This window comes from Coenobita brevimanus, chromosome 85, assembly GCF_032717465.1.
Source record: "Coenobita brevimanus isolate Jiangsu-jjx chromosome 85, ASM3271746v2, whole genome shotgun sequence".
Taxonomy (NCBI): Eukaryota; Metazoa; Arthropoda; class Malacostraca; order Decapoda; family Coenobitidae; genus Coenobita; species Coenobita brevimanus.
In genome coordinates this window covers 6,981,004-7,008,449 of record NC_137038.1, presented here as the reverse complement: position 1 = coordinate 7,008,449, position 27,446 = coordinate 6,981,004, and the positions used below count along the sequence as shown (strand labels likewise).

Below are 27,446 nucleotides of genomic sequence, written 5' to 3'. Positions count from 1 at the left end.
ATTTGGAATTTCTATCGCCGCACGTAATGTCATCGGTAGTTTGGTATTATAAACTTACCCAGTACATCAGATTATTGTTAATTATTATTATTATTATTATTATTATTATTATTATTATTATTACGGTCGAGAGAGGCTGCCGTAGCAGTCAGAGGGTTAGCCAACACCCACAGAATGCTAATCACACAAACGCGCGTTGGGGGTATGTGTGTGTGCGTGTGCGTGTGCGTGCTTGCGTGCTATACCAAGTCAGGTAGATAGCTTACATTACACACAGGCGCTGACTCGCAAATATACTCACACACAATTCCACAACACATGCGCATTTTATCAGAAGTCAAAATCCATTATGCCTAACCACAACGTTGCGCATAGAAAAAAAAAAAAAAAAAAAATCGTAAACAAAAAAAACTCTCGTCCCGTTACTTGGCCTGGTGACGCTGGCTACACTGCTGCTCACTTCGCTGCTTCATACTTGGCCACCGAGAGGGCCTTGGAAATTGGACAGTGACGCCATATTGGTTTCATATGCTGCCTTCCGTTCTTAAGGGGTCCGCATGGGTGAGTGTATTGGTTTTGGGGTCCTTTTTCTCACTGACAAGGCGTATGTTTTCATCTCTCTCTGTTTGTTAGCAGGATTACTCAAAAACTAAGAGATATTTGGACCAGATTTGGTGGGTTGATAGCCCATGTCCCAGGGAACAATCGGTGAACTTTTGGGACCGATCCGGATCGTATTAAATAGTCTGGATCTGGAAAACACTTTCTGCGAAACCCTAATCAGTGATGAGAAAACCTAACCCATTATGAAGAGTGGTTTGGAAATTACGTTGCCTTTGTCAGAGAGATGCTCCACGGAAAGCCCCTCTAGTTTTCATCTTTTTTAGTGAACATGACTTGCTATTTTCATTCTTGTTTTATTGTTATTGTTGTTGTTAATAATGATAATAATAATAATATTATTATTACTATTATTATTATTATTATTATTATTATTATTGGCTGAGATGGTTTATTTTCTTTGTTCTTTATTTCATACCAGTTTTATTATTATTATTATTATTATTATTATTATTATTGGCTGAGATGGTTTATTTTCTTTGTTCTTTACTTCATACCAGTTTTATTATTATTATTATTATTATTGTTGTTATTGGCTGAGATGGTTTATTTTCATTGTTTTTTACTTCATACCAGTTTTATTTTGATCCTTATGGCTAGACATTGGTATGATACGGATTTTTTTCTAACCTTTTAATCAAACGACGTATTTTATCGCTTTATTTTTGTTATTTATATATTTTTCAACAAAGGAATCGACTTTTTTTTTTTTTTCAAGGGATCGGTTTTCTCTCTCCCCACCAGCTTGAATATTTATCCCAGGATGAGTAAAATCGTCCAAGGTTAACATGAATAAAATTATACTTATTTCCCTGGACTGGAGTGTATAACCCCTTCAGTACGATGTCATGTGCTATTATTCTATCTGTTTTAGTCAACTTTGGAAATACTTCATGTAATTGCAGTCTCCATTAGCCCCTTTATTACGAGGATCTTGCCATAGTTAATGAAAACGTTTGTCAGTAGCGAGAGTATAGCAAAAAAAGCCTTTGTGCTGAAGGTATTAGTGGGTAACCTAGATTTGCCGGAGGTTACGAAAACTTACTTGAAAATATGATGTAACACACGCTCTCTCTCTCTCTCTCTCTCTCTCTCTCTCTCTCTCTCTCTCACACACACACACACACACACACACACACACACACACATAGGAAGGGAGGGAGAGGGTGATCACAAACTGAAAAGTGTCATATAGAAGATAAATGAAAATATAAAAATAGCAGCACCAGTAACAACAACAGAAGCTCTACTGCATCGAGGGGAGAAGGCGGCTTAGTGTAGATTTTATGCCTGTGGACCGCACTAAGGTTAATAAGACAAGGCAGTTTATGCTGAGTCTAAATATTGCCCTTGATTCCACACGTACTATAGTTCTTGGTTCAGATTTTCATTTTGTTCTCTCATCATTATTGTCTTTTCTTCTTTGCTTTTCTTTTTCAATTTCTTCATCTTCTTTTTCAATTTCTTCTTCTTCTTCCTCTTCTTCTACTTCATTTTCTTCTTCTTCTTTTTCATCATCATCATCATCATCATCTTTCTTCTTCTTCTTTTTCTTCTTCTTCTTCTTCTTGCTTCTTTCTTATAAATGTGTGGTAGAATAAGAAAAACTTGGGCTGTTCATCCTTTCCATAGCACTTCTTCGTGATTAGCACCATTTTCTAGTAATAATCACTTGCCACAACGCAGCATTCAAGAGGAGATATGCCAGTTGTAAGCCAGTTAAATGAACAATGTATAGCATGGTTTTAATTACATCCACCCACCCATTTGTACAGCAAGATGAACAGATAAGAGAGATACAAACTATGCCTAGCAGTCTGACCGGCACGAGAATGCGATGAAGGTGAATATAGTGAGAATTGTAACTTTGGTGTGTGTGTGTGTGTGTGTGTGTGTGTGTGTGTGTGTGTGTGTGTGTGTGTGTGTGCGTGTGCGCTGGCGCCCCGTGTCATGAGAAAAAATCAAATTAGGTTACTTTTTTCTTTTTCGGCGTCAGAAAGAGATCGGTTTATGGAGCGATGTAAGAAGTGAAGTTCATATCGTGGTGGTATGTGGATGGGAAAAAAATGTTGATTCATTCATTCTCTCTCTCTCTCTCTCTCTCTCTCTTTCTCCATGCCAACTCGTGTAGGCTATCAGCGGAATGGAGAGAGGAATGTGTAGATCCCTGTATGGCAGCACTGCATAACGGACAACATGAAATATCAACATGCAGTACGAGAGAGAGAGAGAGAGAGAGAGAGAGAGAGAGAGAATGACTTTTTTCTGTATTTTTTGCTACAACTTGATGATTGTGTTTATCTTCGGGGAAACGTATCATATTGCTAGAAATTCCTCTTAAATAAAACGTAATCGTGTGGAGATTAGCAGGGATACAAAATAAATAAATAAATAACGCATTAGGATTGATGCATTTAACAGTTGCTCAGTATTTTCGGGGGGGATGGCCAGAAAGTTAATTATCTATAGGAAAGATAATATTAGTGTATTACGTCAGGTTGGCAAGATAAACACAAAAATTATTCATAACGATATCCCCCTAATGTAGAATTTTACTGGTAAGCTACACATGATAGATATACTGTTGTTAAAGGCTTGTACACCTGAATGAAATGTGGTTAATAATAATAATAATAATAATAATATCAATAATAATAATAATAAAAGTTTCAGGTACACTTAAGACGAATGCGGTTAATTAAAAAAAAAAATCAGGTACATTTTGAAGGTGTTGTTTTTGTTCGGCTTGTATGAAATGTGAACCCAGTAGACTGCATGCTTAAATTTGTTCTGCAGTTAACCATCCTCCATTTAGGGGATAGGGAGGTAGTTGACGAGCGTTTGTATAACAAGGCAGCGGAGCCGACTGGTTATGTAGGTGTCACCATATGAAGGCATCCCTCCAGCACCACACCTGATTGGATTGTAGTTTACCTCTTCATCCCGTGACGTCCTTCATGATGTGAATTAAATCATCCGGCGGTAATTGTAACGAAGGGAATGATTACGTATTTTTATCCTTCAAGTAATGGAGGTCCTTCTTCAGGTGAGTAAAATCGTCTGAAGACAATAATAATAATAAAAAAAAAGGAATCGTAGTAGAGGGTATGTAAAGGAGGTAGACTGGAAAGGAATGCGGTTAACCCCTCAAATCCAGTAACGTATTATTTTTTATTCCTGCCGCTTTCAGACGATTATGATGAACTTGGGACAAATTGTTAGTAGTGAAGGGGTTAATGAGGGCCATATCTAACTATTCCAGTGCAAAAAAGTATATCTCAGGTAAAAAAAAAAAAAAAAAGTCTTCAAGGAACAAAAATAAAGGCGAAAAAAACACATGCTTAAAAAGGGCTTGGCAAAATGTCTGATCAGTTGAATAAAATCGTGTGGCTGGAGCAAAAATGGTGGTGAAAATTACGTCACGGGAATCACTGGAATGTCAAGGGTTTTGCTGCTTGAATACTGCTTGTCGTGGCAAAAACACGCTTGTCAGTGCAAATGCTGACGACGGGGAAAAACATGCTTGAGGTTTAGTCTGGAGCAGCTAAAGGGCAGTGTTGTCTAATTATTGCACACACACACACACACACACACACACACACACACACACACACACACACACACACACACACACACACACACACACACGCACGCACACACACACACACACACACACACACACACACACACACACACACACACACACACACACACACACACACACACACACACACACACACACACACACCATGGACGAACTACACGATGCAGGATTTGGGTAGTCGTCAGATATCACCGTATTTCATTTAACAATTCAGTACCGTAAAACCAAAACATTCTCTCTCTCTCTCTCTCTCTCTCTCTCTCTCTCTCTCTCTCTCTGTCAGTTTATCTATCTGTCCGTCTTTCTGTCTATCCATCTGCATGAAGCGCGCCACCACATTGCAGGTTTTACTTCTGCGTATTGCAGTGGAGAAAATGTGAAAGGATGTTTTGTTATTGCCTGTAAAATGTAAACCCCCCGCGGCCAGAGAGAGAGAGAGAGAGAGAGAGAGAGAGAGAGAGAGAGAGAGGGAGAATGTATGTATGTATATATATAGTTGAATGAAACAAACCAACAACCATTACATCAGAATGGAGTTAGAAAAGCCGCTCGTCTTGAAGTTGATTGTTGCAGGATGATGATGATGATGATGGTAGAGGGGAATGTGGACCAGAGGAGAGATCGGTGAAGGTCGCGGGGGGGGGGGGAGATAGACGTTTAATTGGAAATGGGTGACTAGTGTTGGCAGGGGGAAAGAGGCCTATGTATGGAGGGAGGGAAGGTGGGTGGAGCGGGGGCAGAGGGAAGGGGAGAGAGAGACCTGAATATGGAGAGTGGAGTGGGTGGTGGGGTGGGAGATAGGCTACGTCTAACGAAGAGGGGGAAGTGGAGGGTGGAAGAAGTGGAGGGAGGAAGACCAGTAAGTGGAGGGGGTAAGGGAGGGGAGAAGATACTGTAGGTAGGAAAGAGGTTGAGGTGAGCGGGGTAAAGGAGGTAAAATATATGGAGAGAGAGAGAGAGAGAAGAAAGGTGGAAGAGGAAGGAAGGGAGGCTTAGAGTTTAGAGAAGTGTGGAGGGAAGTGGAAGGAATAGGGGATAGAGGACGGGGGTGGAGGAGATGGAAGAAGAGGGGGTGGAAGGAGGGTGGAAGGAGAGGTAAGGCTGAAAGAGGAAAGGAGGAGGGAGGTTGGGAGTTTAGGGAAGTGTGGAGGGTGGGGAGGAAGAGGAGGGGTGGAGGAGGAGGTGGAAGAAGGTGGATGGGAGGGGGGTTTAGTCCACATACCAGTCCACCTCCTCTCTTTTGTGATTCCCCTCCATCAGTCTATTCACCGCGTTAGCCCTGATTGGACCATTTGAGAGAGAGAAAGAGACAGACAGAGAGACAGACAGACAGAAACAATTGAGACAACTTCGTGATAACAACCTGAAGAAAGCGGAAAGGCACCATTAAGGATGAAAAAAAAATTCAAGAAAAAAGAATGAAGGAAGAAAACAACGGGTAGTATATAGAATAAAAAACAATAAAGAGATTGCTTACAATAAACGCTGAGAGAGAGAGAGAGAGAGAGAGAGAGAGAGAGAGAGAGAGAGAGAGAATGGGGAAATATGTACGGAGTGTGGGGTACGAAGGAGAAAGAGGAGAGTGAAGAGTGGTGGGGAAAAGGGAGGTGGAAAGAGGGAGGGAGTGATGAAGGGGACAGAAAGGGGAGTGGTAGGAGAGAGAGGGGAGGAAATAGGGAGTGTGGAGGGAGGGATGAAAGGGGGAGAAAGGGGAGGAGATTAGAAGTGTTGAGAGAGAGAGGGATAGGATGATTAATGATGACTGTTGGGAGCATGAAGTGAGAAATATATATGTAGTAGATTAAATTGGTAGATGAGATGAAGGATATGGAAGGGAGGTAGATGAGAAATTGATAAGGGAGGTGCGGGGGAGGGAATGAGGAGTAGAGGTGCGAGGGAGATGAGAGTGAGAAAGCGACTTTGTTGATACAGATATATTGGAAAATGATGGGCCGGGGAAGAAGTGGAGAGAGAGAGAGAGATTGGAGTGGACTGGACTGGACTGGATTTTTTGGAGTAGGAGTGAGGAAGGTTTAGAAAGAATCTCAGTATAGCTGAGTTTACAATTTGCGTGTGTGTGTGTGTGTGTGTGTGTGTGTGTGTGTGTGTGTGTGTGTATGTGTGTGTGTGTGTGTGTAGCTCACACTGATTTTCTCAATAGGGCAGAATCAAAGACCTTTCCTGACATCTACGCTTCTCTGACTCACTCCATCCTGTAAGCTTCTCTCTCTCTCTCTCTCTCTCTCTCTCTCTCTCTCTCTCTCTCTCGTGTGTGTGTGTAATTGGGGGTGGGTGAGGTTTATTTTTTATAGCTGTTAATCACTATTAACAAAAAGGTTACAATAATAAACCGGCGTAATAATAAAATCATGAGAAGGTCCATTAGAGGATACATGAAGGAAATATATAAAAAGAATCACTGAATCATCTGAAACACACACACACACACACACACACACACACACACACACACACACACACACACACACACACACACACACACACACACACAGGAAATAAAGACGATAAAGGTAAAGAAACACCTTCGAAATAAAGGTGAGGAAACACGAGCGAAATAAGAGAATGAGATATACGGGCGAGGGAATGAACCAAAGACTATCCATTCCCACCAAACAGGCTTGATATGATCCAAACGAGGCTAGATAGGACCGTGAGAAAGACAGATGGGAATTCTGGTGGCGATGTGACCTTGAGGATATTGTAAGATCATGACTACAACTGCGAACTTGGTCTGGGAGTATCGTCATTCAACTCCTTCAGTTCTGTGGCTCTTTCTCTGTATCCATGCTGCAGTCTCCGGCAAACTTTTCTTCCTCCTGTGTTATGAGCTATTGGTAGAAGGGATGTGCGTGTGTGTGTGTGTGTGTGTGTGTGTGTGTGTGTGTGTGTGTGTGTGTGTGTGTGTGTGTGTGTGTGTGTGTGTGTGTGTGTGTGTGTGTGTGTGTGTGTGTGTGTCCATCTTGTAACTTTCTTTTTTTTTTTTTTAAGGAAGAACAAGAGGCATGAGAATACTTAATTTTTTCCATGTTTTTCCTAGAAAAAATAATCATAGTTCCACCAGGCATTTCATCTTGAATATGTTCGTAAATCCCTCGTGTGGGGTGGATTCTGCGTAGGTACAGTTGTCGTCAGTATCTCACCCTCTTTCTTTCTCTTTCTGTATGTGTGTGTGTGTATATATATATATATATATATATATATATATATATATATATATATATATATATATATATATATATATATATATATATATTTAATGAACATTGTGAAGCACTTCATAATATTCTCAAAACTTTGCAGGGTTCAGGATCGATTTCTTTCAGCATTTCTAAAGTCCAAGTCGGATCACTTTTGTACAGTGGTTGGGCCACTCATGTAATGTATAGTTATCGGGCTACTCTTGTATAGTAGTGGTGGTGGTAGTAGTAGTAGTAGTTGTAGTAGTAGTAGTAGTAGTAGTAGTAGTAGTAGTAGCTGCGACCCTAACCTAACCTGAACGTAACCCCCGTGAACTGCAGGAGAGACAGAATAGGAATGGAAGGTTGGAGTAGTAGGAATGAAGGAAGGGGGGGAAAGGGAGAAAATGAGGGAGGGGAGAGAAAGATGGGGAGAGGAGGAAGAGGGGAAGAGGAGGGGGAGAAGGAGAGGAGCGAGAAGGGTAACAGGGGAGGAAGAGGTGAGGAGGAAGAATAGTAGGCAAGCGAGGTGGAGAATGGAATAAGAGGCAATAAAGATATATTGCATTCGATAAACGATAAGAGAGAGAGGGAGAGAGAGAGAGAGGGGCTTGGGGAAATGAAGGAAAGGGAAGGAGAAGGCGGAGATACAAGGGCAAAGGGGAGGAATTAGGAGAGGGAATGAGAAATTAGATAGAGGGGAGAAAGGGAAATGAAAAAATGTGATGGAGATAAGAGAGTGAGCGAGAGATAAAAGAGGAGGGGAGGAAAAGGGATGAGAACCCGGAAAGTGGAGAGACGGGGAAATAAAGGAAGAAGAAGAGCAAAGCGAAGACAAAGAGGTAGTGGAGAGGGTTGGTTGGGGTGAGTGTGAGAAGAGGGGAGAGGGAAAGAGAGGGGAGGACAGGGAGAGAAAAGGAGGGGGTGGGGTAGGGAGAGGGGAGGACAGAGAAGGGACAGGAGGGGATGGGGAGGGGAGAGGAGGGGGATGAAATGGTTGGCGTGAGGACCTTGCCTGAGGACAGCAGAGTAAAAAGTTTAAACAACCAGTTCCCATGCATGCCATCTCCACTCTGCCGTACCCTACCTTCCGTTTCTGCCATAACCTGTCTTCCCTTTCTGCCTTAACCTGCCCTCCCCTCCTGCCCTAACCTGCCTTCCCCTCCTGTTTCACTTGCCTTTCCTTCTTGTCTCATCGTGCCTTCCATTCCTGCTGTCCTCATCCATGTCTGCCTCACACTTCCTTTCTTGCCTCACCTCTCTCTATCATTTCCTGTCTACCTCATCCATCCTGCCTCATTGCCTCTTCCTTACATTTCCTGTTCCCGTCTCACTCTTTCTGACTTTATGCCTTATTTCTTCCCGCCCTGTTGTTTTCCTTCCTTCACTCCTATCCTTCCCCTTCCTTCTTCACCCTTCCCTTCATGTCCCACTCTGCCTACTCATCTTGCCTTCCCTGCCTTCCTCCCAGTCTCACACTTCGCCTTCTATCCTACCTTTTACATCCCTGCCTTTCCTGCCGTGATCCTGCCTTGCCCGTCCCCTCCTGCTTCCCCCTTCCCTTCCTGCCTCACCCTTGTCTTCTCATATACTCCTTGCTTCCCGTGCTTCGCCATTCCCCTCCTTACTTTTGTCGTATTCTCTCTCTCTCTCTCTCTCTCTCTCTCTCTCTCTCTCTCTCTCTCCCCCTCCCTCCCTCCCTCCCTCCCTCCCTCCCTCCCTCCCTCCTCCCTCCTCCTCCTCCTCCTCCTCCTCTTCCTCCTCCTCCTTACTTTTATAAGTTATTTACACCTTTCCTCTATTTTTTTCCCCATTTCTTAGGTCCTACTTTTCATCATTTCGTATTCACCCCACCTGCTTTCCTTCTTTCTTTCCTTCCATCCAGCTTTCGCTACTTCATTCATTTGATTTTCTCCTTCTTTCATTCTTTCATTTTTCTTCTGTTTTTCATTTTTTTTTCTTTCTTTCCTAATATTTTTCATTATTCCCTTTCCATTCATTCGTCTATCATAGTTTTCCTTCATTCCATCCATCCGTTTTTTATTTTTCTCCATTTTCCTTCCCTCTTTCATTTTCCTCTTTCAGTCTTTCATTTTTTTTCCGCTTCCCTCATTCCTTCCGTCTTTCTTTTTTCTCTTTCGATCTTCCATCTTTCCTATCTTACCCCTTCATCCCTCCGTCTTTTCAACCTTCCTTCCATCCTTCGTTCATTCATTCTGTCTGTTATTTCTTTCTTTCTCCGTTTTAATGTTTTCCCCTCCACGCTTCTCTGTCCTTAATCCATTCTCTTCCATGCTTTCCATTTTTATTTTCTCATCCTTCCTTTCATTTTTACTTTACATTCTCCTCCTCCTGCCTTCCGTAAGATCAGCGGCCTCTCTCGATCCACATTTTCCTTTTTTTCACTTAATTTGCATATATTATTCCGGAGGCAAAAGTGGTCAGCTGTGTGGTACTTGTGGTATTTGAGGTAGTGGTGGTGGTTGTGGTGGTGGTGGTGAGGATGAGGATAGTTGCGGTGGTAGTGGTGATGATGGTTATTAGCAGTGATGATGATGATGGTGTGTTAATGTTGATGATGATGATGTGTTAATGTTGATGGTGGTAGTGTTGGTAATGGTGGCGTTAATGATATTGCTAATGATGATGGTGGTGGTAGTATTGGTAACATTGATGGTGGTGCTGGTGTTAGTGGTAATGCTGATCGGATTGGTGGTGGTGATATTAGTAATGGTGGTGGTAATGTTGATTTAAGTAACTGTGGTCGTAGTGCTGATGGTGGTGGTGATATAAGTAGTGGTGGTGGTGCTAATGGTGATAATGTTGTTGTTGTTGGTGGTGGTGGTGGGTGGTGGTGGAGGAGAGCTGGGGTGGGTGCTGAGGTGGGGACAGGTTCACCTAGCCTTGGGCAAGGGCGCCTCCACACCACACCACACCGCACCACCACCATCGTCGTGTACTGCACCTGCCACCACCACCACTGCACCTTCCAACACTACCGCTGCACCTACCATCACCGCCATCTTATCTACCGTCACCACTGCACCTATCACCATCACTACCACTATTACCACCATCATCATATACTGCATCTGGTACCACTACTAGTATTACAACCATTACTGCCACCAACTTCTTTCCCTGCACCTTCCATCATTACCATCATCTTCACGATCACCATAACAACCACTGCTACCACAAAGCCCACCACCATCACTACCACTATCCCAGTAACTACCATCACCACCTGCCTATCGTGGTCGAATGAAGAAAGCAGTGGACTGTGGCTCATAAGGACGCCATTTCTATTCTCGGCTGTTGCGGAGAATGGTTGAACCTCTTCAGTCCCATGACGTGTTTATTCTAGATACCGGTACCTCTAGATGATTAATTCAGGAGAGACCTAGAACTAGTGGGGTTAGGTATGGCTTTCACGATTCAAGGGTGCTGTCTTTTATCTCAATATAATCCTACTGTTAGTTTGAATGCAGTCGTCTGGTTGCAGCAAGAATTAAGTAACACGCAAGGTTTGAGATTGAAGGGATTAAGGATTTGCATACCGGTACGAAAATTCTCGTCCATTGTGGTTGGTCACTCCCTAGATAAATAATATCGTGTTGCGCTGTTAAAGATAAATATATTTAATGCATAAGTACCGTAGCTGTCGTACCCAAGAAATTAATGGGGATTCTACACCTTCACGCGAGAAATTGCCTAAGCTGGAGTAAACTGGATTAGCCCGGAATAAAAGACGATGTCATACTGAAAGGAGATATATTGCTTCCCAATTATATTTCCGGCGGTAAGACCTTAGGGTTTGTGGGGCGCTATACGGTTGTGATTAAAATGCTGTAGTCAGAACCATCGAAGGTTCAACCACGTGTGTGGGTTCGAACCCCCATTTTTTTTTTTTTTTTTTATTATTATTATTATTATTATGTAGTCTAATGCCTCCAAGGGGAGTAAGCGGTCATCTACCTCTTAACCGTTCTTGATTTCAAACCTTACCGTAGCCTAACTTCGAGTCCGACTGCTTGAGCTGACAACGTTAGTAGTGAGAAGACAGACGGTATATAAGTACCAAAGAGACGAAATTCCGTAAAAAAAAAAATAAATAAATAAATAACAGCTTTACGGCAGGTCATGTCGGCAAAACCGTCAGAACAGTTATAAAAATGGGTCCTTATGTTTTGTGCCTGACCTAAAGAGAAAGTTAATCGTTCAGTGATCAAGCCACCTCAGGCACACTCACAGGTAATTCACACCCATTCCGTCCCTCATTGGTCCATTTCGCTTCATTCAGGGAACTTCACCCATGCTAGTCCTTGTTATACTCTCGTCTGTTAATCACCTCTTCGTTGGTGGTTTATTCCTGCGTATATCTCGTTAAAATAATCGAAGGCTCGTACTCTCGTCTGTTAAGCACCTTTTCCCAAGTGGTTTATTTCTAAGTATATCTTCTTAAAATAAATCGAAGGCTTGTACTCTCGTCTGTTAAGCACCTCTTTCTTGGTGATTTATTCCCGCGTATATCTTGTTAAACTAATCGAAGGCTCATGCTCTCGTCTCTAAGCACCTTTTCCTTAGTGGTTTATTGCTGCTTTTATGTCGTTATAATAATCCCGTCTGTAGTTTTAATGCAGTTAATATTGGTAGTGAAAAAGACAGAGACTATACAAGACAGCAGTAAGGTATAGTCTATCTATCTATATACCTAGGCTGCTTCCCCCAAGGAAAGGGAGGTAGCCGAGACAGGACGACTCACTCTCCATTTACTCATCCATTCAAACACATTCATTCGCATCTTAGCCCCAAAGGGGAGAACGGACAGATCCTCACCGCACCACACCGCACAAGGGTCAACTGGGCAATGCAATCAGTGACATCCGCAGCAGGGCCCGACAGCAGAACTGGTTTACCCCTGCCACATCATAACAGACCCATCCCCTTACCCGCACCTGACCTGACTAGCTGATCAGACCAAATGCGGGAGAATATCCCCTCAGGGCTGCGTCATCACTTATTCATTCACAATTTCTCTCCATTTATTTCTGTCACGCACAGCCACTCTTCCTTGCTCAACAGACATCCCTCTCGCATCCAGCGCTCTCTTCACACTGTCCATCCATCCTATTCGTGGTCTTCCTCTCAGCCTTACACCTCTCACATCAGATCTAGTTATCTTTTTCACCAATCGCTCATTATCCATTCTCTCCATATGCCCAAACCATTGCAACACCCTCTGCTCAACTCTGCCAGCCATCTCCCGAACAACTCCAGTTCTCCTTCGCACTTCATCATTTCGCACCCGATCCATACGCGTCACTCCACACATACTCCTCAGACATCTCATCTCCATTACATTCAAACTTTTCCTCTCTGCTACACCCATATTCCATGTTTCAGGTATAGTAAACAAAATAAATCGCTGAGGAGGAGGTGCTACCTTTAAAGTTGACCAGAATACGACCTTGGATCTCTTTAGTTATATTTAAGGTAAATTACGCACGGTTTAGTTGATTCGATTGTGTATAGGGCCATTCAAATGGGTTTCAGTCCATTCTGCCCAGTTAGGCAGGTCCAGTTAGGTCTATATAGAGCAGGCAAGTTTATATCAGGCCCCTCCCATACGATCCGGCATGTTTATATAATTTCAGTTTCAGTTGAGAAATTAGGTCAGATAATTTCAGGGCCATGTAAGTTCAGTCAGGTCCTTTTGTATCCTATTAGGTCCATTCCGGCTAAGTCCATTCAAGGCCTCCTCATTTCATCTGGACCTGTCTTAAAAATCAATAGTCATTTACCATATACGTCAAGGTTCATCAAAGATATTTAGGTTCATTTAGTCAACTTCCGGTCCATTCACCTATTCGGGTTAGCTTTAATCTTCTCAAATCATTCTAAACTCTTTGAGCCATAATTACATCAGGACTATTTCGGTCAGTGTAGGATAGTTCTGTACCTTCATGTCGCGTATTTTGTGTTTACTGAGAAATTGAATGCGTATTGGGGGAACGGCAGATAGATGGAGGATGCGGGTTGGGCCGAGATGGTATAGTGGGGCAGAGAAAGACGAGTACACCCTTGTAAAGACCAGTGTAGTATTAGGTGTGGTGTTGGCGGTGGTCAAGAGAATTCTGTTGGGGAGGAAGGCGGATAAAGGGTGAGATGGGCGGAGAGAAGTGGGTGGGATTGACTGTGGTGGTGGGGTGTGGAACAGGGTAAATATATGTAGTACATCGTATTGTAGGTAGACAAGTATGGGCGTGGGGAAGAATTCAGTCAGTGTTTCCGCCTAAAATAACTGCAGCAGCAACACAAGCAGGAGCAAACTAAGCACACGACGCTCTTACACACGTTGCGTTTGACGATGCAGGGCTTCGGTAAAAGTGTTTTGGGCGGGTGGTTGTGTTCTTATAAGGATTAATGGAGGTTAACTGGTGTAACGGAGATGGAGGATGAGGAAGTGTCGTATTGATCGATATTGATGGATGGGTGGGTGGATAGATGGATGGATGGACGGAGGATGGATGGCTGTAACTAGCGGTGTACCAAGTAACTAGCGATTTACCACGGAAATCAGTACTCGATCTCTTATTATTTATTATATATATAAATGCTCTACACTTAGGAATCACAAGCAGTATTAGCAGATATGCCGATGACACAATGATAGACTGTATCATTAACTCGACCGACAATTGCCTAACTTACAAAAAGGACCTTGATATACTGTCTAAGTGGCCCCAAAATTGGCATGTGGAATTTAACGTAGAAAAATATAAAGTACATAACATAGGCAAGACCATTGGAGGTACCAAATACAACTTAGATAAAGATATTAGTAAATCGGAATGCGAGAGAGATCTAGGGGTTGTGGTCAGTTAAGACCTCAAATCAAGGCAACAGTGTATTCATGCGAGAAATAAAGCAAATAGGGTCCTAGGATTTATTTCGCGAAGCGTGAACAACAGGACATCTAAAGTAATATCACAACTTTATCTAGCATCAGTAAGACCACATTTAGACTACGCCGTGCAATTTTGGTGTCCGCACTGTAGAATGGATATTAATTCGTTAGAATATGTACGGAGAAGTGTGACAAAAATGATACACGATGTTCGAAACTTTTCATATGAAGACAGACGAAAAAGGCTAAATTTGCACTCACTAGAAAGGGGAGGCATAATTGAGGTGTTTAAGTGGATGAAGGGATTATGTAAGGGAGATATTAGCAAGGTACGTAAAGTGAGCAGACAGGATAGAACTGGAAGTAGTGGTTAAAACCTGATAAATTCCATTTTAGTAAAGAAATTGGTTTGGCAGCAGAGTAGCAGACGAATGGATTAAGCTGCCTAGTGAGTTGCTGCCCCTTCCATTGAGAGTTTCAAGCATAGGCTAGATAAGCATATGGCAAGTAAGGGGCGGATAAAAAAAAAAAATAACTAGTACTAATTCATCCTCTTTCCTTTTGAGGTTACACTAAGATAGTCTCTTTTACTTCCTTCACACTTTCTTATAAAATGTCCACGCAGGTTTTTCTTTACCGCTTGGTGTTCCTTCTTTTTCCTGCCGGCTTCGGCTGAAGGGTTTGGAGGGCGGGGGAGAGCCTTCTTTGCTATCCTATCTCATTCAAGTAGTTCAGTTACGGTGCTCTTTTAGGAGCTGCCTAGCATGGGACAACTGGCCTACTGCAGTTATCCTCTCTTATGTTATGTTTTCTTTAATAGATGGATGGGTGGGCAGATGAGTGAATGAATGTGTGGCTGGGTGGATGGATGGATGAATGAGTGAATGGATGGGTGGATTGTTGAATGGATTGGTGGGTGGTTCGGTGGAGGGATGAATTAACGGATGGATGGACGGATGAGTGGATGGATAGGTGGGATTCAACCATTTTAATCCGATGTCGTATTTTCTCTTATTATTGAAATCCCCAGACGATTTTACTCAACTTAGGAGATATTTTTCAAGCTGGAGAATTAAGAACTATCCTTCATTAACCCCCTTCACGACACGAGGTCATCCCCGAGCTGAATACAATCGTCTGGAGGTAGCAAGGAAAAAAGATTATGCACTGGCGATTTTATTCAGTTGATGAAAGAGCTACAACTAGAATTATGAAAGTTAGATTTGTAAGTGAAGTTAGAGAGATGGGATAGTAGTAGTAGTAGGAGGAGGAGGAGGAGGAGGAGGAGGAGGAGGAGGAGAGAGAGAGAGAGAGAGAGAGAGAGAGAGAGAGAGAGAGACATACAGACAGACAGCCACAACTTCCGCCTCTGGACACTGACCTGAAGTACCCCCAGTCCCTTCCTCCCTCCCACCCACCGGTGCCTCCGATTCTCTCTCTCTCTCTCTCTCTCTCCGTACATTGTAATAGTGTATTATTATTAGTACTAGTATTAGTATTATTATTAGTAGTAGTAACTCCGGGCTAATCTGAAACGTAAATCCAATGGACTGCAGGCTGAAGTTTTCTCTCTTCCTGCGTTTCACATCATCCTTTCAGGAGACAGGGAGGAAGCAGTTGGGTATGTTCATGTTACCGGAGCGATGAACCGTCCTCTTACATCTGTGCCACGGCGTGTTTGCGCCCCACTTTAGCACACTTGCGTTTCGTAGAAGGCCTAGATGACTTATGGGCAGGAAATGGACCTATCCTTTGTTTTGTCGTAATGCTGTGGCGAACCAACCTCCCAGCACTGCTGTTGCAAGGGCCTTCGTACAATCAGGATTAGAAGTTCGTTGACACTTGCCTATTTTATGTGACGGTGGAAGGTGTTACATGGAATATTTATAGTTTAGGGAGGTTAAACGCACAGAAAAGGAGTCTGAGAAGGTGAATACTGTGGGACGTTCAGTGAGGATAGAGAAATGTTTAAGACAGGACACACTGATAGCATGGGATTCTTGGCGAGCTCTTGCCTGTGAAATTGCCCTGTTTAACACTGGAGAGGAAGGAAGCTCTTATGTGGGGTATCCTCCGATTCGTGTCCCTTGTGAGATGAACCAGCTTTGCTCTGAATTATTGGAGTATGTTAGTGAATTGTCGGCTACTTTGTTGTCAGTCATTTTAACCATCTAGCACCTGTAATTCATTGTCTTTAATGTTTTAAGTCTGATGTCTTCGTTTGCATTTTATTTTTACTATCTCCCCGGACGAGTTTATTCACCTTTGTTGTTGTTATGGTCCTAGTCTTATCTCTTTGTGAAGCCGGTGGACTGCAGGTTGACCGTTCTCCTACAGCCCACCATCCTCCTTTTGGGAGACAGAGAGGGAGCAGAACATTTTTACAACCTGGCAACTCCACTGTCCAGCTATATAGGTGCCACCACGTGAAGGCATCGTTCTCTAGCACCTTATTCTTCTGTCTTGTGGAGACTTACCGAACTGGATGGAATAAAGGCAGCCCTCATTAACTCCATCAACACAAGGGTCCTTTTATAAACTGAGTAAAATCGTGTGGAAATAGCCAGAGCAAAAAAAAAAAAAAAATGAAAAAATGAAAGAAAGAAAGAAAGGAAAAGAAAAGAAAAAATTAATGTCCCCGGGCTGAGGATAATTTCCATTGGCGTCCATGCTAACAAAAAATATTTCCTTTCTTTGCAGCGCCCCGGAGTACTTCACTGATTTCTGGCTCGCCAAGATCAAGGCTGACGTCGGGGAGAACTGGAGGCTCAAGGTAAGGGATCTGTGTGTGTGAGAGAGAGAGAGAGAGAGAGAGAGAGAGAGAGAGAGAGAGAGATTCATAGGTGACTTGGAATCTAGTCTGGACCGAATTCTCGTGGATTTAGGAACCTGTTTGCCGCCCTTTCCGTTGTTAGCTGAAGTGTTATTCATGTTGAGGATTCTGTATTGGTATAATGATGAAGTGAAATATTGAAGTCATTGATATATTTGTAACAGCGCAGCATATTGATGTGTTGGTGCTGATAGGTATTGGTAGGAGGTGAAGTATTTAAGTCACTGAGGTATTGGTGATAATGAGGTATATTGATGTATTGGTGCTGGTAAGTATTGGTATATTGATGCAGTGAAGTACTGAAGTCACTGATGTATTGGTTATAGTACAGTATATTGATGTATTGGTGCTAGTAAAAATTGGTATATTGATGTACTGAAGTTACTGAAGTATTGGTGATAAAATGCAGTATATTGTATTGATGTTAAGTATTCCAAGTTGATGTACTGATGTCTCATGTCACTTGTTTTCTTTGGCAACTCAAGGTAGGGGGAGAGGTACTGATGTCACTAGAGCTATGATTTATCGATGTTTTGGGTCTTTATTTAAATTAATCATTCTAGATCCTATTTAGCTAGGTACTGATATACACGTAGATAGATAGATAGGTAGATAGTAAGATGGGTAGGTAGGCAGGCAGACGTCATGAGCGTATTTACTTATTTACAGAGGTAAGTAATTAACCATTTCACTACAATGACTGTCACGAATTCGCGCGAGCGTATTTATAAATTCGTGACAATGACGTCTTTTTTTCCATTTAATCTACCATCAGACAGTTTTATTCACTTTTAGAAGAATCTTTATTAGTTCGTAAAGTCAATCCTGAGCTGAAGAAATTTTTATCTGGGTATAGCAAGAGTAAATGATGATACTTTGTTGAAGGAATGGAAAGTATAACCAAATGTACTGGTGTTGTTTAGATAATGTTTTCTTGAGCAGGTAATAGTGACTGAAGGTGTGTGTGTGTGTGTGTGTGTGTGTGTGTGTGTGTGTGTGTGTGTGTGTGTGTGTGTGTGTGTGTGATGGCAGGTGAGAATTAAAAGTAAGTAAAAAATTGCTCAAGTTAATGGTCAATAAATTTACTGGTCATTCCTTCATCTGAGCTTCCTGATCACCATATATTCTTTTATCTTTTTCTGATTTGTTTATCCATCCTTCTTTCCTTCCTTCTCTTTCTTTTCCCTTTTGTGTTTCTTCTTTTATGTCTGTTTCCACCACACTCTCTTGGAAACTGTCACAGCCTGTCATCTTTGGTCTGAAGAGTCATGGTGGTGATGATGATGGTGACGACGATGGAAATAAGGACCAGCATAATTATTGGTGATGATCTTGGTGATGATTATGAGAGATGGTGGGAATAAGGACGAACATGATTTAAAATTATGATGATGATTGGAATAAGAACCAACATGATTAATGATGATGATGATGGAAGTAAGGACCAGCATAATTAAAAATGATGATGCTATTGATGGGAATAAGGACAAACATAATTTAAAGTGATGATGATGATGAGAATAAGGACCAGTATAATTAATGATGGTGATGGAACTAAGGACCAGCATAATTAAAAATGATGATAATGATGATGATGGGAATAACAACCAACATTATTGATGATGATGATGATGATGATGATGATGATGCACAGCCCTACTTGCACCACTCCGTTCATGAGTCCGTTGCGGCGTCCTTGTGTGCTGGCTTAAGTGTAACCCCCCCTTCAACCCCCCTCGTCTCACTCCTCCACTTCCCCTCTTTCCCCCCTCCCCTTCCCCTCTTTCCCCCCTCCCCTTCCCCCTTTTCCCCCTCCCACACCCCCTCGTTCAACCACAAGATATCGCTTCCGCTGCCTTGCCCTGCCTTCTGTTCTATTTTGTCTGGTTGTGTCTCGCCCTCTTTCCCTTTGTGTCTACCTCCCTTCCTTTCCCTTTGTGAAGATACTCGTATGTTTCTCTCTCTCTCTCTCTCTCTCTCTCTCATGTCTGTCTTTTTTCTGTAGCCGTTTCTGAATATAGTTTTTCATTTTCTGACTTTAACCTTATATGGTATCTGTTTGTGTGTGTGTGTTTGTTTGTGTGTGTGTGTGTTTTATTATACCGTGTACCCCTTTCCGTGTCTGTTTGTCTATCAGTGTATCTGTAGATCATACGTATATGTCTATGTATACTGCATGCCTGAATATGTATTTTTATTTTACCTTGCCCACCTATTTCGCTTCGTCCACCTGTTTAGCCCATGTGTTCGCATTACCGATAAATTACTTCGCGCAAGTGTTCAGTGGTAACGGAATTTAGTACTTAATGATAAAAATATATACAATTATAACACTTCGGTTCCTTTTACTCACTCTCACCTGAGGAAAATCTGATGTTAGTCCTGAGGAAAATCTGATGTTAGTCGAGTGATAACAAAATTGACGCGGCCCTAAGAAGGTTAATTTAGAGTGAATTAAGTCATGAGGTTCTGCAGTCTTGTCGGTTAAGGAATCTCTCTAACGTCTCTCCCATACCATTGTGTTTCTGGATACGGTTAGTGAATATTAATTTGTATGTTATTTTATGTATTCATTTATTTGACAAAAAAGAGAATGGTAGAGAGTAATGAGGAAAATAAATCGCTTAGGAAGAGGTGTTAGGGAGCGTCCTTACCTGACGAGTATACGGGCCCAGGTGTTAGCCAAAATACAGAGTTGACGCGACCATAAAAGAGCTGATGGATAGAGAAGGGAAATTGATGAGTTAAAAAAATAATATATATAAACAGTGGACATAATTTCTGGACATGGGTGTAATTGTGTATCCTCGTATTACTCTAAGTTGATCTCAAATTGCCGTCTGACTATCTTCAATGCTGAGTTGTTACATTAGATTAGCACAGGATTATGATACTAGTTTAAATGATGCGCTGTGGAAAGGATGTGGAGCCATAGCATTGTCTTTCCATGCTACAGATCTTCGTGAAATACGCTAGAACACGACGAAAATCTGGGCCGAGTTAGAGTAGAATATATAGTTTCCGCTCATCATGCCTACCTGTGTCGCTATCGGTCATTCATGAGACAGTCACAGTCTTGCCTTATCTACGCCATTATCTGTATCTGTTCACACATAATGCTTCTTGGTTTTAGGTATCACACACACACACACACACACACACACACACACACACACACACACACACACACACACACACACACACACACACACACACACACACACACACACACACACACACACACACACACACACACACACACACACACACACACACCACAGACGTCCATAATGCGTGGTTATTACACGTACTAAAACTAATGAACGAAGATGGTTTCCTAAATGAGCGTTTCTTCAGAATGTCTCAGGAAAGGAACGGGAAGGGAGGGATGAGGAAAGAGAAACTGAAGGAAGAAGGGAAATGTGGAAAGGAGAGAGAGAGAGAGAGAGAGAGGATGGAAAGAAGGATGGAGGGAGGAATTGAGGGTAGGAATGAGAGGGAGAGAAGGTACAAGAAAAAGAGATGGAAGGTACGAAAAGAGAGAGTGGGGGATGATTATGTAACAGGCAGAGAGGGAGAGCGAGAAATAGGGAGGGAGGGAGGAATGGCTGGTGGGAAGTAGGGAAGGACAGTGTGGGGTTGGAGGTAATTGTTGTGTAAGGAGAGACCCCGATTTCTTAACTAGTGGTGGACATGGGTTTGCATGCTTGTCCTCGAGATTCATTATGCTTGTCATGCACGTCTGCACAAATCCACATGCGCACACACACACACACACACACACACACACACACACACACACACACACACACACATACAGAGAGAGAGAGAAGGAGGGAGAGTTGTTTTTGTTTGGTCCTTTGACAGACTCAGAAGAATGACAATAAACAGATAAACAAGCACAAAACAGAAGGTGTTGCGTTTCTCTTGTTATTTATGTATCTAGCGGAAAATGTCAACGCAAATAATATATGAATTTCTCGTTTAATGTCAACGCAAATAATATATGAATTTCTCGTTTACTATTGTGTATAAGTGTTTAGACAGAGGGAAAATTTTTAGGTAAAATAATGTATGGCCCTTTTGTTAATTTGAGTTTCATAATTCGGCCCTACATCTAGAGTTTTTGATTAGCTCAGGCATATATCATTTATTAACAAGTGCACACGTAGTTGGATATAAATCTACACATGTACACAAACAGCACATACACAGCCCATAACATACATAAGGTCCCATTACCAGATATACTCTGTTGGAAAGACTAAGAGGAGGAGGATCTGTCGACGATTAGGAGGGAAGGACTAATATGAGAAAGATGATGAGAGAGAAGGAGGAGGGGAAGAGAGAAGACTGCAAGGATTAAGGTGGAGTGAGAGGGGATAAAGAGGAGGGCGATAAAGGAAGGGAAGAGTAAGCGAAAGAAGAAGGGAGGAGGAGGAGGAAGATGAAGAGGAGGAGAGGGGGAAGAAGAAGAAGAGGAGGAGGAGGAGAAGGAGGGGAGGGAGGAGGAGGAAGAAGAAGAATAAGAGGATGAGGAGGAAGAAGAAGAAGAGGAGGAGGAGAGGGAGGAGGAGGAGGAAGAAGAAGAAGAAAAAATAAGAGAAGGAGGAGGAGGAGGGAAGAAGGGAGGAGAATAAGAAGAGGGAGAAAGCAAAGGAAGAAAAGGAATGGAAGAGGAGAAAAGGGAAAGGGAGTATGTGAAGGGAAGGAAGGGAAAAGCAAAGACAATTGGAGTAAAGGACGAGAAGAGAATGTGTAAAAGAAGAGAAAAGTGTAAAAGAAGAAAGGAGAAAGGCAGAGTGTCCTTGGTAGTAATTAATCTTTTCCTGACCCAACAAGAAAATCACTAGTGGTCATTGTTCTCTCTCTCTCTCTCTCTCTCTCTCTCTCTCTCTCTCTCGTTATATATGTAGCTTTCCTGCCTTGTTATTCCTTGTGCAAATCATGTAAACACACTTCTTAGCTTGCCTGTTAATTTCTCACTCTCTCGTTTTGGTGTGTGTGTGTGTGTGTGTGTGTGTGTGTGTGTGTGTGTGTGTGTGAGAGAGAGAGAGAGAGAGAGAGAGAGAGAGAGAGAGAGAGAGTCAACAAGGACCTGACCAAATGCGTGAAGAGGCGTGGGTGAACAAGAAAAGTTTGCACACCTGGCTTTTTGTTTGAAAGAGAGAGAGAGAGAGAATTAACTGTAGATTAAGTGGAAATAAAAGGCATACAGGTAACATATTAATTCTAAAACTCTACTCTGAAAATTAGGGAAAATGTGTGTGTGTGTGTGTGTGTGTGTGTGTGTGTGTGTGTGTGTGTGTGTGTGTGTGTGTGTGTGTGTGTGTGAGAGAGAGAGAGAGAGAGAGTGAGTGAGAGTGTAAGATAGAGAAGTGAGAGAGAAGGGCGGGGTGGTCAGTCCGTACGGTATTAAACTGACTACAACCCCGCCCAAAGATAGTGGTAGTCAGGAATGTTGGTGATGCTGGTAGATGGTGGTGGTGGGGGGATGGGGAGGTTAACTGTGGTGGTGGGGGTGGTTAATGGTGATGGTGGTGGTGTTAATTGTGGTGAATGGTGAGGGTATATTTTGGTGCTTCTGGTGATTGCCCGTTTGCGAGTTTTGGCCCGCTTGAGGAAGTTGAGAAAATATCGGCATTGGCCATTTTCGTAGTATCAAGATAAATCGCGTTTGACTATGTATTTTATTTAGAAGGGACAAGAACTACAGGTCCTCAGTCTTTTCCTTCTGTCATATATGCTTTTAAAAATGTAGGATAACTTGAGATTTACGATTTAGTGATACACGCTCCAGCTGATAACCCATGTAATCGCAGATGATAACGGACTGTAATTCTTTCCGCTTTAGGACCGTATTTCAGGTGGAATAGAAGCTTTATAGCACCGTTTTTTCTGACCCGTGTCCTTTCTTCCCCCTACCAGTCCACCTGTTCCTTCATTTTTCTTGTCTTTCGTTGTCTAAACTCCATTTTCTCTTACCTTTGTGTGTTATATCCTTTGTCTAGTCTTGTCGTACCTTTAGATACCATTACCCTTTTACGCCTTCCACAGATACCCCGTTAGATGTGTGTTATCCTAGTCGTGTCCATCTATACCTCTAGACACCGCTACTCTTCTCCTTACATACTCTGCCCATCTGTCCCCTCAATATTTCCTGTTTCTTAGTGCCTAGACTCTTTCCCTCACATCTGTCTGTCTCTTATCCTTGTCTTGCCTTACCCTCCCTTCACACACCGGTATCTTGTAACTCCGCCCTGCCCTGCTTTCTCGCGTGGCCTGTCCTGTATAGCCGGATTGTTTTCATATGGCGGAGCTGGGCCACTCCTAATTCTTGAATGCTCAGTCGTGATTGCGTGAAATTCGTTCATCTTTTGGTTATGAGGTAAGAATTAATGTCCTTGGTTCCTAGACGTATCAGACCCATCAGTCTTACTACACTTAACAGTCAGCTGACGTGAAAGGAGTTACGGATGTCTGTCAGGTGAAAACATACCAACTGTACCTATGATTGGTTTTGCTGGCCTATCCAACTGATTGGTAGATCCCAGATGACGCACTCTCCGTAGCGGCTGCAAAACTGGAGGCCGCCCGTCAGCCAGGTTACTGTTTGTGTGTCGACTCTAAGCAGGTGACGCCCCCGTTCTTGAAAAAGTAGATTCGTCCGCCTTCTTTAACAGCCACCCTCCTCCTTGCCCTACAGCCTTACCCTAATGTGCCCGGCTTTTTTTGTGGAGTACGATCTTACCCACCTGCCGTGTATGCCTTCCTTCCATCCTTCATTCATTCATTCATTAGCTTTTTTTTTTTTTTTTTTTTTTTTTTTTTTTTTTTTGCTATCCTTCCTTCCTCCGTAATTACCATGATGCTATTAAGGGTCTAGTCTTTTCTGAATTTAATACAGTCGTCTTCTCGGTAGCCAGTATTAAAAAAAAAAAAGATCCTGGCAGTGAAGGGGTTAAAACAATAGAGGCCGCCTGTCAGCCAGACTACTGTGTATACTGACTAAGCAGGTGACGCCCCCGTTCTTGAAAGTCAGACTCACCCCCCATTTAATGGCCACCCTCCACCTTGCCCTACAGCCTTACCCTAATGTGCCCGGCCCTTATGTGGAGTACGCCTTGCCCACCTGTCCTACCTACCGACGTTCACCTTCCTTCGTTCCTCCTTCCTTCATACATTCATTCGCAGTACCCCACAGCTTAGCCTGATTTGCTCATGCTCATGTAGAAACTGATATTTATCCAAGTATCCTTTCCCTCCTTCCTTCAGTCATTCCTCTGCCTTGCCCTACAGCTTACCCTGATTTTGATCTTGCATCATGTGGAAACTGATACTTGTTTTGTCTGATTTCCTTCTTTCCTTCCTCCCCTTTTTACCTTCCTTCATGCAGTCAGTCTGCTGTAATTCTGCATCACTACCTACCTACCCTACTTGTTCAGTATACCGTACTTATCGCACTTTTTCCTCTGCCTGCAACCAGCCAGTCGACCATTTTACTCTACCACTCCCCTGCAACCTATTTGTCTACCTACCTACCTATCAGCCCACATGCCAGCTAGACTTATATTCATCTCTTCAACCAGCCTCCCTACCATCCCTTCTACCTCTGTACCTATCTGCCTACCTGCCTACCTTCCCCTTCCGTTTCCCTTTCCTTTTCTTCTCCCTTCCTTCCGTCCATCCATCCTTTCCCTCCCCCCTCCTTACTTAATTCCTATCTACCTTCCTTCCCGCCTACCAGTCTACTTTATTTACCTTCCAGCCTGCCTGCCTACCTACCTGCCTACCTACCTACCTACGTTAATGTGCTCTCTCCCCTTATCAGGCCACACCTCACTACCTGCTTCTAACATTTCCCCGTCCTCCTCTTACCCTCTACTTATGTTACCTCCCTTTCTCTCCTTCCCCCCCTACTCTCTCTCTCTCTCTCTCTCTCTCTCTCTCTCATTTCCCTAAGTCACTTCCTTTTTCCCTCTCATCATCCCTCCTTCCCTCTTATTCTTCTTTCTTCTTATCATTCATCTGTCCTTCCTTCTATCCTCCTTTCCCTCTTCTTTTTCCCTTCTCTTGTTCCTGTCTTTACTACTTTCCGTCTAACCCGTTTCGTTCGTCTCCTCCTTTCGTATTTCCTTCCTTCCTTCGTTTCTTTCATTCTTTCTTTCCATGTACTTCACTCACTCCTTAATTTATTCTTTCCATTCATTCATCATTCCTGTTCTCCTTCCTTACCTATGTCGTGTTGTCCTTCCTACATCTTATCCACGTAATTTCCTTCCTTCCTTCCTTCTTTCCTTCCTTCCTTCCAGCCTTCCTTCCTTCCGTCCATCCTTCCTTCCTGCCTTCCTTCCATCCTTCCTTCCATCCATCCATCCATCCATCCATCCATCCTTCCATCCTTCCTTCCTTCCTTCGTCCTCCAACCCCTGACTTTTCTTTTTCTTCACTTTTTCACCCCATTCTTTTATATATGTTTCCTGTTGTTTTCCCTCAGCTCGCTCCCTTCCTCCCTCACCTCCATTCTTTTATCAACACTCTATTTTTCTTTCCTCCCTCCCTCCCTCTCGTCCTTCCTTCCCCCTTTCTTATCTTTTTTCTTCCTTATCTTTCTCCCTCCTTCCCTTCCTTCCTTCTTTCCTTTTCTTCCCTATACCTTCCATTCTCAGTCTTTCCCTCTCCTTCCTCTCCTGGTGCACACTTACACACCTATACGCTCCCTCCTTCCTTCTCGTCTTCCTTTCCTCCCCCGCCCCACACTTGCACTCTTCTCTCTATACTTCATTTTCCATCCTTCTTTTATGTACATTGTTTCACCCTCCTTTTTTCCTTTCCTTGTGTAACCATTCACAATTTTCATTCTTTCATTTCTTTGTTTGGCTTCCTTTCCTTCGCTCCTTCCTTCCTTCCTTCCATCTCCTTCGTGTATTCCTTCCTTCCTTTCATCTTCGTTTATTCCTTCCTTCCTTCCCTCCATCCTTCCCTTCTATCATTTGTTTTCATAGCCTGCTTTTTGATGTTGTTTTCATTCTCGTTTTCCTTATTTCCTTCCTGCCATCCACATCTTTTCTTTTCATTCTGTGTTCTAACTTTCCTTTCATTATCCTCATCCTTCTTATCCACGTCCTATCCTTACTCCTCATTATTTTCTCCTCTAACTGCCTCCTTTGTTGATCCTTTCCTTCCATCCGGCTCTTTCCCTCTTACCCTGGCCTTCCTCTTTTCCCTCTGTTTCCTCCCTCCCTCCCTATTCTGTCTCTTCTTCCCTCCTTTGTTCTCCCTTTCTTTCCTCCTCTTTCCAACTTACCCATCCATTCCATTTCCCTACACTTGCCTTTTCCTCTCTCTCTCTCTCTCTCTCTCTCTCTCTCTCTCTCTCTCTCTCTCTCTCTCTCTCTCTCTCTCTCTCTCCTCACGTTTTCATTCTTTTTTTTTTCCTTCCCTTTTTCCATGATCATTCCTCCCTTCCTCCCTTCCTCCCTGCATCCCTCCTCTTTCCTATTTACCCTTCCTCCTTCCTTTGTCTGCCCTTCTTCCTCCCCTTTGCTCTTCCTTTTCCCTTTTACTTCCACTGTGCTCCTCCTCCTTACCTTACTCCTCCCCTTTGCTCCTCCTCTTCCCTTCTTCCTCCCCTTTGCTCCTCCTCTTTCCTTCTTCCTCCCCTTTGATCCTCCTCTTCCCTTGTACCTCTCCTTTGCTCCTCCTCTTCCCTTCTGCCTCCTCTTTGCTCCTCCTCTTCCCTTTTTCCTCCCCTTTGCTCCTCCTCTTCCCTTCTTCCACCCCTTCGCTCCCTCCTTCCCTTCTCCCTTCTTCCTCTTCCCTTCTTCCTCCCCTTTCTTCCCTCCTTCCTCCTTCCTCCTCCCTTCTTCCTCCCCTTTGCTCCCTCCTTCTTCCCTTTCGCTCCCTCCTTCCTTCCCTTCTCTCCCTCCTTCCCTCCTCTTCCCCCTTTGCTCCCTCCTTCCTTCCTCCCTCCCTCCTCTTCCTTTCTTTCACCCCTTTGCTCCCTCCTTCCCTCCTCCATCCTTCTTTCCTTCTTCCTCCCCATCGCTTCCTCCTTCCCTCCTCTTCCCTTCTTCCTCCCGTTCGCTCCCTCCTCCCTCCTCCCTCACCTGTTGTTACGTTCTGACTCGACAGGTGTGGGGGCGGTGGTGCTGTTTTTGATGTTTTTATTGTATGTTTTTTATCTTTGCTATTTTTTACATTGTTTCATGATTCCTGTTACGTATTAATCTGTTTGTGATTAGTTGCTCTTCTCTGTTGTTTCGTCTTTTTGTTATATAT

General features: G+C 43.1%; 1 protein-coding gene across 1 annotated transcript in view; it reads left to right on the top strand.

Annotated features, from left to right (window-relative positions):
- LOC145410375 (protein Hook homolog 3-like) overlaps positions 1-27,446 on the top strand; it is a 200,823-nt gene that overhangs the window by 29,559 nt on the left and 143,818 nt on the right. Inside the window, exon 3 of the mRNA XM_080280527.1 lies at positions 17,033-17,105. Coding sequence (XP_080136653.1) covers positions 17,033-17,105 — 73 coding nt within the window. The remainder of the gene's footprint in view (positions 1-17,032; positions 17,106-27,446) is intronic.